This window comes from Phacochoerus africanus, chromosome 7 (assembly GCF_016906955.1).
Source record: "Phacochoerus africanus isolate WHEZ1 chromosome 7, ROS_Pafr_v1, whole genome shotgun sequence".
Lineage (NCBI taxonomy): Eukaryota > Metazoa > Chordata > Mammalia > Artiodactyla > Suidae > Phacochoerus > Phacochoerus africanus.
In genome coordinates this window covers 54,876,324-54,890,995 of record NC_062550.1, presented here as the reverse complement: position 1 = coordinate 54,890,995, position 14,672 = coordinate 54,876,324, and the positions used below count along the sequence as shown (strand labels likewise).

The window sequence follows — 14,672 nt, the reverse complement described above, 5'->3', positions numbered from 1 at the left end:
TCATTCTCCTTCCCCTCAGCAATTCTCTCCTTTTAAGAGCCCCCCACCACTGATTGTTGTAGCTACCAAAAACATGTATAACCTTAGCATTTTTTACAGCTGCTCCATTCAGTCATAGTGACAAAATTTTACCCCAAAAAATAAGAGAGAGCGAGAGAGAAAAAAAGCAGACATGCAATGAACTGTTAATATATAAAAATATTTTTAGTTAGTATAAAAAATTATACATAATGGTAAGAATTCAGAACCATTAGCTGACAGGAAAAATTAAAAGATAACTTTTGTAGTTCTTATAGATTTATAGTTCTAATTACAAGTTTAAAATAATGTGAGGCAAGCCATTAAGTTTATATAAATTAAACTTATCTTTTAAAAATCAAAAATTAAAATTATCTTTTAAAATAAAACCTGGTTTAACAAAAAGTAACTCTGATAGCCTACAATAAAAATAAAGAGAAAAACTTCAGGAATTCCCATTGTGGCTCAGCAGAAACAAGCCTGACTAGTATCCATGAGGATGTGGGTTCGATCCCTGGCCTTGCTCAGTGGGTTAAGGATCTGATGTTGTCATAAGCTGCGGTGTAAGTCACAGATGTGCCTCAGATCTGGCATTGTTGTGGCTGTGGTGTAGGCTGGCAGCTGCAGCTCTGACTCAATCCCTAGCCTAGGAACTTAAATATGCCATAGGTGCAGCCTTAAAAAGCAACAACAACAACAAAATCTTCAAATGTGGATACCTAATCATGGAGTACATGTATTAAGGTTGTAGGCAAACTTGTCTTCTTTCATACTGAAATTCAAAATTTAATCTATATTTGTCACATTAGTCAGCAACTGCTCAGTGAAAAGAGAACTCCTCTCTGCCTACAGCTTATGCCGCTGAACCTGAGGATATCACCTTAGCATAAGCAAAACTAAAGCAGAAACAAAGGGAGGGGTAAAAAAAAAACTTTTCTTCTATACAGCTTAATCCAACAGTATATAAAAACTAAAACTGATTTAACTAAACCCTTTTAAAGCCTTAAACTTTCATAATTTTAATGAAAACTATGACCCTTCTATAGATTTATAAAGTATTTGAGATCTATTTATAGTGGTATATGATTCACACATATCTGTCTAATACAAGCTCCTAAGTCCTATAAGATGGCATCTAATATCCCAGATTTAGGTCTTCAGACATAGATCTAAAGTCATATGCTGACCTTACATAAAAATTACATGTGAGAGTTCCCATTGTGGCTCAGTGGAAACAAATCTGACTGGCATCCATGAGGACGTGGGTTTGATCCCTGGCCTTGCTCAGCGGGTTAAGGATCCGGCGCCGTGGTGAACTGTGGGGTAAGTTGCAGATTCAGCTCAGATCTGGCATTGCTATGGCTGTGGTGTAGGCCGGCAGCTACAGCTCTAGTTCGACTCCTAGCCTGGGCTCCATATGCCACAGGTGCAGCACTGAAAAGACAAAAGACAAAAAGAAAAAAAAGAGAAAGAAAAAGAAAAATTACATGCATACAATTTTTGAGATTAATTATGATTTACGAGAAATATTTTTTTAATTTCCACCAGAAATACATTCAGTTTCCCATTTTTACTGTATTTGCTCTATCTCTTTTTTTCTATATATTTATCATTTTTAAAGTGTCTTAAAAACCATTTCAGAGTGAAGTGGCAGATATTCAGAAAGCTGACATGTAGATACTAACAATAAGGGGAAAAAAACTATGAAAATGGTATAAAAATTTTCTGTAGTCATCTTTTCTTATGAAAAGAAACCCTCATATAAAAAAAAATTCATGGTGATGCTACGTCATCTGTGTTCCTTCCTCATATGTTCATCAAAGAATGTTAATGACCCGCACATGATAATGTCCCTTAAGAAATTACTTAGGCTCAGCACTTTTTTTTTTTTTTTTTTTAAGGCCGCACCTTTGGCATATGGAAATTCCCAGGCGAGGGGTTAAATCAGAGCTACAGCTGCTGGCCTACACCACAGGAACAGCAACGTAGGATCCGAGCCACATCTTCAACCTGCACCACAGCTCATGGCAACGCCAGATCCTCAACCCACTGAGCAAGGCCAGGAATGGCTCAGCACTTTATATTTAAAATCAGAAAAATCAAGATAACCAGCAAGGTAACACCAAACCAATCTTAAATTTGAGACACACATCAACTGTTTTGTTACCTTGAGAAACAAAACCAAATAAAACAAAAGATGGAAGGAAAAAAATTCAACATGGATGGACAATTCAGGTCCAGGCTTACTCTACACGGTCAATTAGGATACATGTAATTTAAGCACCTTTTCTTCACATAATATTCACTTATTTTCAGTAACACAAAAAGATAAGGAAAGGTTTATCCACAAGTGAAAAGATGAAGGCATTAATAAACACACTGCACACAGTTTTTGACACTATGCTGCCAACATAAAAGGAAATTAAAAATTTTAATAAATCATCTCATTTGTGATAAGAACATATAAAACATTCAAAGTTTTCAGAATTAGAAAAAATGATAAACTCAGTCAGCTTAGCTAGCTGACCTAACAAAACCGTAAAACTATATATTTATTTACTTATCAGCATTAGTAGTTGACTTTTAAGCCTCTAGTAGTTCGAAAGTAGAGGGGTTTTGAGCATTTATTCCTCATACTCTTTATCTTTCTCTCTCCCACCTATTTGCTCTAAACTGCTAAGCTTAACTTCCCCAAAATATTTCTATTCTCTATTCAAAGCCTTCTTTCATATTATAGTGTTCAATTACCACATTTATACTATAACACTCTATCATTACATTTTTCAGACATTTCAAACCCACACTCTAGCCTCAAATTTTCCAAAATATTTTGGATAACTTTTTTCTAATATGTATAGCATAGCCCTGAATAAGACATGAAGAAGCAAAGACAGTAAATAAGCATGCAACGTAAAACACACTTTACACAACTTAGAAAAAAAAATGTACACATAAACTTTTTAGTGTTTACTGATGATTTTAAAATACGATATTCAAGGAAAGGCACATAGGTTTTGCAGTTAAGCACTTAGTAGTAAGAGTAGTAAAATATTAGTATCCAATGTGATATTGATCATTAGGAAGCCAACGATGGTGAAAATGATGATGATAAAGGTGGCATGATTTGATACAGTGATTTTCAAACTTTTTGAAACCCTTTCTCCTAACAAAATCACATACAGAAAACCAATAGGTCAAGTGTACTGAATGAAGCTGCCCGGAGTTTAGGGGCAACGTGTCCAGAGACCTGCCCTGTCACTCCCCCCACACACCATGACCTCCTGAAGGCCATAAGGCAGCTCTGAAGAAACTCCTAAGGTTTCAAGGAACACAGTTTAGGAATCATTCGTTTAATTGATTTGGAGCTATCTGGAAAGTTAATTAATGGAAGCTCAGTATGACCTCAGCCATAACTTAGCTTTTGATTTATGTTTTTAATAACATGGACACATTAATAATTGAAAAACTGTAAGTTACAGAAACCCAAGAAATCAGAAAATTTTAAAGACTGAAGAGAATCTTAATCCTTTCACATTTTCAATGTGGAACTCAGGCTTAACTGGCTTAATCAGAGCTTAACTGGCCCAAGCTCTCACACTTTATCAGTAACAGAACTGAGAAGAAAAGCCAGATATGTTGATATATTACTCCACCTATGGCCCCTCTCCTCACTCCTTAAAATGAATTGCCAATATTTCAGGTACCATTCAGAAATGACTCAGAATTCTACTCAAATTCCTCCTTGTTTTTCAGTTCATGGAATATCATTTGTGCAAAATATACTAATGACTACAATAAGCCCTAGTTTTAATTACCTTTGAAAACATTTTGAAAGCTACTGTACAAACTGTAAGTTATCAATATAGATATGGCCCACTTACACAGAGTTTTAGTCTAATCTTCTGGATAATTCAGTAGTTATTAACAATATGGTAAAATTGAGCTAAGAGAGGACCCAAATCCATAAATAAATATTTTTATAGATTAGCAGTTGATCAAACCTTTTTGCTGCTGGTGATTGAGGTTTTGGTTTTAGATTCCCCCTCCTCACCACTTCTGGATAATGCAAATGAAGTGATACCTAAAAATTAACCCTGTGTTAAATATGTTTCTGTAGAAAGAAGGTATTATAAAAATGTCCTATCTATCAGTTCAAGGAAGACTGGCTGTTCTGCTTTTTGTTCTGGAAGCTATATTTAATTTATAAATCTGAACTCAGATTATCTTTGGACTTTATTTTTCCTCCCTATTCGTTCAAGGAGTTGAGGTATGTTAAAATTCTCTATGGAGTTCTAAATTAGAATTTTAATTTAGACAAGAAGGAAAAAGAACAGTTACCATGTTAGAAAGCTCAGAATCTAAAAGGAGCTTATCTTTTCAGCTTCAAAATATGAAACATCTATTTATTTACAGTCAGGCCTTGCACTGATTTAGTAAGACTCTATTCATACACGGTGCAATGTGAATATAAAACTATTCTGTACTATAACTAATCTAGTACCAGATAAAATAACTGACAAGCAGAAAACAGAAAATGTCACTTGTATTATAAAACATAAAAAATTATAAAAGCCAATTTGGTTTTAAATAACAAATGCATCATTTCTCAGAATATTAAGGAAAAAACACAAACTACATTTATCGTGTATATGATGCTACAAAATAAGGTACAGTAATTCTGAAGTTTTTATAATAAAAATTATACTGAAATCAGAAGAGAAGTGGAAAAAAACTATCTCCCATTTTTCTCTCCAAAGATTATACAGATCTTAGTAGGTTTACTGCTACTGAGTTTTAATTTTGCAAATGAAAAAATGGCAGCATCTTACAAGCACAGAACAATATTCCTCAAATATAAATAAGGCACCCAAAATACAGAAAGCTCATCCCCTTCTCATTTGGACTAGCCTCCACCCAAAACCTCTCCACCAATCTTCTAAAGAAAATAAATATTTTTGTTGCCTATAAAAATCTAAATTAAATTTTTGCAAAGGTTAGTGTTGCTAGAAAAAAAATTACCAGATATATAATAGAAATATCAAATATACCATATGTGAATAGTTACTCAGGGAAATCCAAATTTCTGAAAATAAAACTTTAATACATTTGAGGTATAAAAACGAACATATTAAAAATTACCTTAATAATTTATGATGAGACTTGAAAAATTAAAATAAAAGGAATATTCTCTCCATTATGAACATGAAACATACAATGAGGGAATGAAGAATAAATCTCCATCTCACAATTAAGTAAAATTACCTACAATGTAGAAGCAAGTGAAAGGATCTAGAAACTTGTGCTTGCATTCCCCCTACTTAACCAACCTTTTGTTGGTGGAAAAGGATGAGAAGGAAGTGAATCTGAACATAGTTCCAAGGGAAACTGCAGAAGTTCTTCATTATCTGTAGAGGCTTGAGAGGCAAGAAAAACACTAGTTATTTAGTAATGATCTATTATTAATCTTTTAAAAATTAAGAATCTGGGATAACATATATTTTCCAACCCAATTTATTCTGGTTATTTTCTCCTTTGTTTCTCTCATGGGGGCCCTGCACATGCATGACACCGAGAACGGTTGCTATGTTCCCTGGTAGGACTGCGGTGAGATTTAGAAAGGATAATGTGTATAAATTTCTTAGCACAGTGCCTTGCAAAGAATAAGCACTCGGTAGTAATTATTATTAGCCTACTCTTTGTACTGCACTAGTTCTATGATCCTCAAACCAGTCATTATCTATCTTCTTTGATAAATACCTGAACACATAATCATTTAATACATTTATCTGACATTAATGCAATGTTGCCCATATAGAATATATTCAACTTAAAAAATTTTAGATTAATCATGAATATTTTATTTACCAATAATTCATTAAACTTTAGAAAGTATACTATTTCCCTCTCCTTTTTTTTTCAGAACACACAAATGGTTTCTAATAATATTGTGGGTGTCTTTGGAATATATTAAAAACGGTACTTTCTAAATTTTACTGGATAAAGGACAACTCTGAGAATTTGCTGAACACAAGGGGACCTTTCCTGAGAAAAACCCACAGTGCTTACTACATCAGCAGAGTCTCAGATGCCTTGAAGGCCTCCTCAAGGATCCTGGAATAGGAGCCTTTAATTACTGCAGAATTAATACCTTATAATCTAAGTCTGAAAAAATAACAGCATTCTCTTTGTAAATACCAGCCAACCACCTATTTTTGTGTGACAAATATCAAGTAGGCCATACGCTTACCCACAGTTATCTTGATAAATAGAAAAAGTAACAGTACCTAGTCAAAAAACAAGTCATTTATTCTACCTTTCCTCTATATTTTAATACTGAATTATAATACAGACAAACACAAACTGTGCTCCTAACCATCATAGGTTTACCTCTTTGCAATGACTTCTCGGCATGTGTTTTTGTGGTCTGTAAAGCCTGATTTTTGTCAAAAGTTATTGCAACTGCTGTGACTGTAACCTAGAATCACAGAAACAGTATGATTAGCAAAATAATCATTACTCAAGCTTCTTACAAATCTTATTCAGTACATGGGACAACTATATTAACTTTGTCTTTCCTGGTTAAACTTCTCAACCAGAATTGCACATGAATTCAGATATTTAAACTACAATTAAACCCAACATGTCTACCCAAACCTATATATTCCAGAAAGAGCTAAAAAAGCTTCTCTAATAGATGGGTTCTGGAGAAATCACACAGAAGCACACATCCTAGTGTAAATATGCTGGAACACACAGGTGATTCCACCTTCAGATAACTATAGTTCACAAAAGTGAAACAACATGGTCTGACTCATATTCAAATGTTTTAAAATATTTAAGTAAAACAGCTTACACCTATTTAACTATGGCAAACTTATAATATTAAAATAGATCAAAGTTGGAAATATTCTTTAATAATAGACTGAATCTTAATTACCTGAATTAATTCATCTTCAGGGAGAGATACTGTAAAATTTACATGGCAAAGGCAGCAAGGAATCATAGACCGTAGTTTAAAATACAGGCTCTACACAAAAGAAAATTATTTTTTTTATTAAAGTATAGCTGATTTACAATGTTGTGCCAATTTTCACTATAAATTGAGTAAAGTGACTCAGTTACACATATATACAATATTCTTTTTTGTATTCTTTTCCCTCAGTCTATCCCAGGAGATTGGATATAGTTCCCTGTGCTATACAGGGGGACCTCACTGCCCATCCATTCTAAATTAATAGTTTGTACCTATTAACTCTAAACTCCCAGTCCATTCTACTCCCTCTTCCACTCCCCCTCAGCAGCCACATGTCTGTTCTCTATGTCTGTAAGTTTGTTTCCAAATTGTAGATAGGTTCGTATGTGCCATATTTTAGACTTAAATATAAGTGATATCATATGATATTTGTCTTTCTCTTTCTGACCAAAAGCAAATTATTATTAATATCACTTCTCATTTAAAAATTTTATAAGAACATTTTTTTAATGCACATTGTATTATGGTGAACGAAGTTGAAAAGATTAAAACACTTCTGTTTTACCTATTCTTTCATTAAGAGTACAGTTTTAAGGCAGTCCCTGGTGGCCTAGAGGTTAAGGATTTGGCACTATAACTATTGTGGCTTGGGTTTGATCCCTGGCCTGGAAACCTCTGCATGCCCCAGGTGTGGAAAAAAAATAAAAAATTAAAAAGAAAGAAAACTGAGTCTGTTAAATTTCTAAAAAGGATACGTTTTTAAATTTAAGCAGACAGTAAGATTTAATCATATTTCAAGTCATAAAAATAAGAAAAAGAATTTTTTAAATGTACACATACAGATTTCTATGAAGTTTAAAGCTATGAAAAACTTAAAATATATTCTTTATATAATACAGTATATTAAGATGGAGACGACAACCTCAGCATTTTACTTGATGGCAGGTGAAGACTGATAAGTAAATAAAAAATAATTCAGCCTACAACTGTGTAAGGTCTTCCAGACAAATATAAACACTTCTTAAATTTCATGATGCATAGGAGGTTTAACTAATGTATAGTTAGTCAGAAGGTTCCTACCTTAAGCAAATTTTCACAGAGATCATTAAAGTTCTTATTGAGGGCTTGATTAGTCAGGTTAAGGCTGCTTAATCGGATTACTCTTACTGATGTGAACATCTAAATATAGAGAGAGATAATGACATGTCACTTCACTATTTTTAACAAATACTGTATTATTTTAGTTAATAAAATAAACAGTAGTACCTAATCTGGTTTTTTTTAAAAGATAATATTTTAATTGCAACGAAGAGGCCAAAAAGTAAACACGTATAAAGAAGAAACTTAGCCAAAATCACATATGGTGTATTTGCTTAAAATTAAGAATAAAAGGTTTACCTGTATTTCAGATGTCCAATTGTTTATACCAGGCATAATTTCTGTATTACAACTATAAAAGCCTGTCAAAACACATTATAGTTAAAACACATGATAATACTTTGTGTGTATTAAAGAATAACATTTTTCAATTATTAACACAAAGTTCTAAATGTAAGACCTATTCATTCTTTTTTTCTAAAATTCTACAGCTCTGGAAAGCTTTAGATCATCTTAATGAAATTATCAGGTTTTTGTTAATGTATAAACATACAAGGATTAAAAATCAGTTCACCTAAGTTCTAATGAAAATATTTTAAACTATGTGCTTTCAATCTTGGAGCAGCATAGAACATGATAGAATGCAACACTAATAAAACCTTTAAAATAAAGTTAGTGCTATAATAATTATGAACTAAATATTGATATACAAAACTAATCATCTCAAAGGTAATTTTTCTCTCATCACCTGAAGGAGGTGGAACATCAGTGAGCAGAGAATGTACATCTTCCATAGCATCTGTGTCATCAATCTGAAAATAAAAAGATTAAAACTATCACATAAGTAGTAAATACAGAATCATTTAAAATTTTTAAAATTGTTTTTATTATTTATTTAATCGAGAACATAGAGTCAAGGAAAAGTAGCGCCATTTTCCCCTAAGTTAAAATATAAAACTCAAAAAATATTCTTCTAATACCTGTGAATTTTTCCACAATACTTCTAAATGAAATAGTTTACATTATAAAGTATATTGAGTTTAAAAAGAGCCTTTTATCAAGCCTCTATGAGGATGTATTTCATAATATTTACAAAGATAACATAAGCAATCATTATCTCTATTTAAATTTAAAAAGTACAATAAAAAATTCTTTTAATATGGAACTGCTTTAAAATAAAATTACAGAGTTCCCGTTGTGGCTCAGTGGTAAGAACCTGAGTAGTATCCATAGGGATGCAGGTTTGATCCCTGGCCTTGCTCAGTGGGTTAAGGATACAGCGTTGCCATGAGCTGTGGTGTAGGTCGCAGACACAGCTTGGATCCTGTGTTGCTGTGGCTGTGGTGTAGGCCAGCAGCTGCAGCTCTAATTTGACCCCTAGCCTGAGAACGTCCAATATGCTGCACGTGCAGCCCTAAAAAAAGCAAAATAAAATAAAATAAAATTACATAGGGATAAATTTAAAGGAATATCTTAAAAGAGTAAGTCCAAATTCCATTTTCCTTACATCAAAATATTGTCTTGAATTTTAAAGAGTGAACATACCCAACTGGACAAATAATGACACTCACCTGTACACTGAGGGGACTAAGACCTGACTCATACCCTTGAGATTTCAAGAACCACTTCCACTTCACTTTGGCTACCCAGTCGTGGCCATATCTCAACTGTGATATTCCCCAAAATATTCCACACCCAGATCTCAAGTATTCTCTAACTATAATCCCTTGTCTCTCTGTCCCTTTTACTGCGGAATCTGCACCTTGCCTTCGTCTTCTTCCCACACTCAAGGCATTTTTCTTCTCTATTAGCCAGGATCCCAGGATCAGAAATTCAAAAATGTCCAAAGTTTAAGTAATGCTAGAATCCTCTGAAGGGTTTGTTAGACTCCTTGGCTCCACTCTGAAAATTTCATTTACCAGGTCTGAACTAGGGGCACCAGAGCCTGCATTTCTTACAAGCTCCCAGTGGTGCTAACGCCATTATCACGGCACACTTGGAATAGCACTACTCTAAAAGGTACCTCGGAACCTTTTACTCCTAACCTTTTACCAACCTCCACTTTTTTCCATTCTAACACTGTAGAAAATATAAGAAAGAGGCACAATTCCATATAGTTTATAGAGTTTCCACAATGTAACAATCACACCTCAGTTAATCCTTGAATATCTCCCACAGCTGACTTCCTGATCACATTCACAGGAACTGTTCTAGACTTTTCACACCTTCAATCCCATCCCAGTACAATTATACTGTTAGCTTTCTGCTTTACTGAGACCCAGGCATCTTATTTTTTTCTTTCAACTGGCACCTTCCCAGAAAATATTTCTAAGTGTCCTCACATTTTTTTTCCTTTCCTTCAATATCAACGGAAGATCATCAATCTCTTTCAAAGCTAAGCATTCTACAGGGGAGGGCATTGGAAGCAGATCTGTGAGGGCAGAGGCTCCATAAACTTCTCATGCCACATTGTTATTCCCCAGGAAAGTTAGTTCCAAATATATTCTTATCATGAAAGTTCAATTGTATCTTCTTAATTCATTAAGAAAACACTACACTCAGAATTTGCAGTGCTTTATATATTATCATATGACTTGTAAAAATGTTATAGTAACATGTTATATCACACAGGTAATAATTACAGTAAGTGAAAGAACAGAACTTTCTTATTTAAATTAATCCAAGTTTCTAAACATAGCTCCAAAAGTTTATTTATTTTTTTTAATCTTTTTAGGGCTGCACCCACGGCATATGGAGGTTCCCAGGCTGGGGCTCAAATCAGAGTTGCAGCCACTGGCCAAAACCACAGCCACAGCAATTCGAGATCCAAGTCGAGTCTGCAACCTACACCACAGCTCATGGCAACGGCAGATCCTTAACCCACTGAATGAGGCCAGGGATCAAATCTGTGTCCTCATGGATGTTAGTCAGATTTGTTTCCAACGAGTCATGATGGGAACTCCAAAGTTTAAAATTTTAATTTTATTTCAACCCAAACATTAATTTTTCCAGAGCCATCTATTACTGTATCAGTCATCTGGTGTTAAACAAAAAATACACTAACAAGTTCTGATACTTTCAATTTTATTATAAATGCCATATTTAATTTTTTTATATATATATAAAACAGTTGTAATGCTACAAATCAGGATCTGATTGTAAAAATAAATATCTTCTAAAACCCTTAAGAAATTAAAATTAGTCCAATGCAATAATACCTCCAAAACAAATGCATCTTTTTTTCCATGTGAAAGGTCCAATTCTGTAACTTCATCAGAGCTTTCTGATTGAGATCTCAAAAGTCTTGAGCGTTGTCTAGGTTCTGGAATGGGTGATCCTATAATCTCTTCGGATATCTCCTAAAGGAAATATAAATGCTTTATATCACGACTGTCTTTTTCTCTTTGGGGATTTTTTTTTTAAACTGTAGCCTTTTCTTCTTTTATTTAATTAGCTATAATTGACATGTAACATATTCATTTCAGGTGTTCAATGTAATGATTTGACATTTGTATGCCTCCATCTGGTTTTAAATTTTTAGACTAACAGAAAACTATGGGTAGGAGGGGAAAGTCTGTAAAATGTATTCATAGTCAATATTTAATTATAATATTTATGACTAATTAACCTTTTAGAAAGTACATGGATATTTCCTTTAATTGATAAGAATAGCAACTTCAATACAGGAATCCAGAAACTATCACAGACACAACAAGGCAATACTGACATCTAGTGGACAAAGGGGATACCACAATCAGTAGGGAATGGGCAGTCCTTCCGACCCTCACAAAGTATTTTTTACTCAGCATTTCAAAGTCCCAATAAGCCATAAAGAATTAAATATTTACACATACAAATAAGATTTTAATCTTTTATATCTTATGCAGGTATAATTTTTCAAAGACCCATATAGTCAAATGTGGAATATGATATATATATCTATGTGTATGTATATATAATACATATATTATGTATGTATTTGCTATGCAACTTATTAAGCTAAATAAACTTTAATAGACACAATAATGATCGCTCTGAGGTAAGTGTATGGTGCAATCCTATATGGGCTCATTAGATTTTACCTATTTTATAGCCAAAGATCACAGCCAACTAGAGGTTCTATATCTGTTGGTCATAAGGAGTATCAAGAGGATGTGGATATGTAAGCACAAATGCTAAAGACACAGCCTGTTGTAACAGAGCTATCTTTTAAAAAAAAGAAAGAAAAGAAAAGAAATTGTTAAAAAAAAGTTTTCAAAAATTTTTTAAATGTTCACTGCTGGTGCACACCTTACATAAGACTACCACCTCACAATTTCATAACACAGCTGTCTCCACAGCACCTTCACATCTGTTTCTCTTACTTGCCCTCAGCATTAACCTGCCCTAGATAAATCATACTGAGTGCCTATGACAGTGACTATAAAATGAGAAAGGAAAAAAAAAACTCATATTAACATTTTACCATACATAAGCAATCTTTCTTTTTACTAAAAAGGAACATTTTAAGTCATTTATTTAGTCATTCAACAAGTAGTTATTAAAAGGCTACTACTAGGAGGGACTGGCCTCACCTTTAGGAAGACAGCCCTGACAGAGCGTCATTCTACTGGGCGTATCAAGCAATGGACAAAATCCAAAAACATACCTCACACATAGAGATACAGAGAGGTAAAGGAAATAGAAAACAATAAAAAACAAAAGGAGAACAGGAAGTACCAAAAACTGACAGAAGAGTTACAATTTTTTAAATAGGATAGTCAGAGTTGGCCTCTCTGAAAAATAGGACATTTGAGCATGGATGTAAAGGGAGGTGAAAGAATGAGTACTGAGGAAAAGCAAATCCAGACAGTGGGGGAAAAGAATCTTTAAAAGAAACGTAAAAATATCTTAATGATCTAACAAGTTATTCACAATATAGACTTATCTTACTTACTGGAGGATTGATTTCATATAACTCTTTATTTTTGGCAATCGTGTCATTTATCTTCTTCTGCATATGAGATATATGTTGCTCATATGAGCCATCATTAGGAGTCTTCCCAGCAATCTGAATACCACCAGGCGTTGGTAAGGCTGCCAAATATACACCTGTGGCTGACTGATAAAAATAATGGAGAAATAATCAGAAAAAAATATCGAAAGTTTTCATATTCAGGAATGTGGTCTTTGCCCTTAGGAATAAAGATAATTAGCATCAGTGTTTGCATAGGATATATGTGGAAGGGCACAGAAAAAGAGAACTGGTAACAGGGGTTGGTTACTTCCACTGAGAACTCTGACTAGGTTGGGGACAGCAGTGAAAGGACAAGTTACTTTTCACTGCATACTCAACGGTATTTTAAATTTTTTCCTTATGATAGTAAAAAATAAACTGCATTAAAAAAAACAGCTTGGAAAAAAATGTTAAAAAGTTAATGTTTCATGAATGAGTAGATAAGTTACCTTTAAAGTGGCAAAAGTAAAAGGGAAACTTCTGCAAAGCAAATGAAGAAACTGAAATTTAGAAAGGATACGAAACTTATTCAAGAGACCTGAATCTTTCTCTGACTTGAAAAACTAGAACTTTTCACTATACCATCTTGAGTGCATAAGCACCAAGAAATAAAACTTAATGCAGATTTATGTATTTAATTAAATGACTATTAAATTCTGACTCTGTAATAGTACTGCATGCCACTGGTACTGAAAAACTATTAGGGGAAATACCAAACAAGACAACACACCTACCCTTTACATGCATTTATGTTAAATATGCTTATATAAGCAAAGCAAAAAATAATGTATAAAAGTATAAACACCAAACTGTGAACATCAAAGGAGTAGAATGGGGAAAGAGAAGTCACTTCTTTTAGCTCTCGATTATTTGTCTTTTAATTATTATTTTTAAATTAAACAATTTCCAATTTTGAAAAAGTCCACCCTAGAAAGGGTATGGTGTGCTATGATGAAATCTGAGCAGTGGATTAAACTGATCCCTGGCTCTCACTCTCGGGTTGTTCATTCTCTTTCACAACTGCACTCACCCATGACCCAGTCTCTGATGTACAAGCTTGGAATGCACTCTGTGCCTTAAGAAGCCTTAGTGCACCATCTATTAACACTTTCTTAACTGCATTCATTAATGAGGTGGCAGCCCAGAATGGCTGAGAATACAAACTCTAGAACTGGACAGGCCTGGGTTTGAAATCAAGTTCCAGTATAAGTAACCACAATCACCTTGGATAAGTCTCAACCTATTAGGGCATCCGCTGTCTCCTCTTATAAAGGGAAGAAAATACTACATTCCTTCTGGAGCAGCACAGTGCCAGAGGTTCAGGAGGCACTCATCAGAGATTAGCTCTCATGGAAACCACTCCTGAGATCTTGAGATTTAAGTGCACAGGTCAAAAGAGCACAAAGATCAAAATCTCGGTTATATATGAGCGTCACTGGTGATCAAGAAGAAAAGATTAGTAAGAATTAAAAAAGGCAGTATCTGCACCACTGAAGAATTATACCAGGGTCACAAACTAGTTTCCTAGGGCTTAACCATTAGAAGTGTTTGATAAAATTGTCACAATATTCTTTTAAATTTCTGAAT

General features: G+C 33.8%; 1 protein-coding gene across 13 annotated transcripts in view; it reads right to left on the bottom strand.

The window, feature by feature from the left end:
* The window catches only part of C2CD5 (C2 calcium dependent domain containing 5), a 92,327-nt gene that overhangs the window by 11,719 nt on the left and 65,936 nt on the right, over positions 1-14,672 (bottom strand). For 12 of the 13 annotated variants that reach the window (XM_047787401.1, XM_047787405.1, XM_047787403.1 and 9 more), the window contains 8 exons: positions 13,026-13,190; positions 11,308-11,448; positions 8,838-8,901; positions 8,390-8,451; positions 8,072-8,170; positions 6,956-7,045; positions 6,406-6,493; positions 5,346-5,432 (listed from right to left, as the gene is read on the bottom strand). In XM_047787401.1, the coding sequence (XP_047643357.1) occupies positions 5,346-5,432; positions 6,406-6,493; positions 6,956-7,045; positions 8,072-8,170; positions 8,390-8,451; positions 8,838-8,901; positions 11,308-11,448; positions 13,026-13,190 (796 nt within the window). Of the gene's footprint in view, positions 1-3,024; positions 4,100-5,345; positions 5,433-6,405; positions 6,494-6,955; positions 7,046-8,071; positions 8,171-8,389; positions 8,452-8,837; positions 8,902-11,307; positions 11,449-13,025; positions 13,191-14,672 lie in introns of those variants that run through there. The other variant, XM_047787412.1, reaches the window with a different exon arrangement.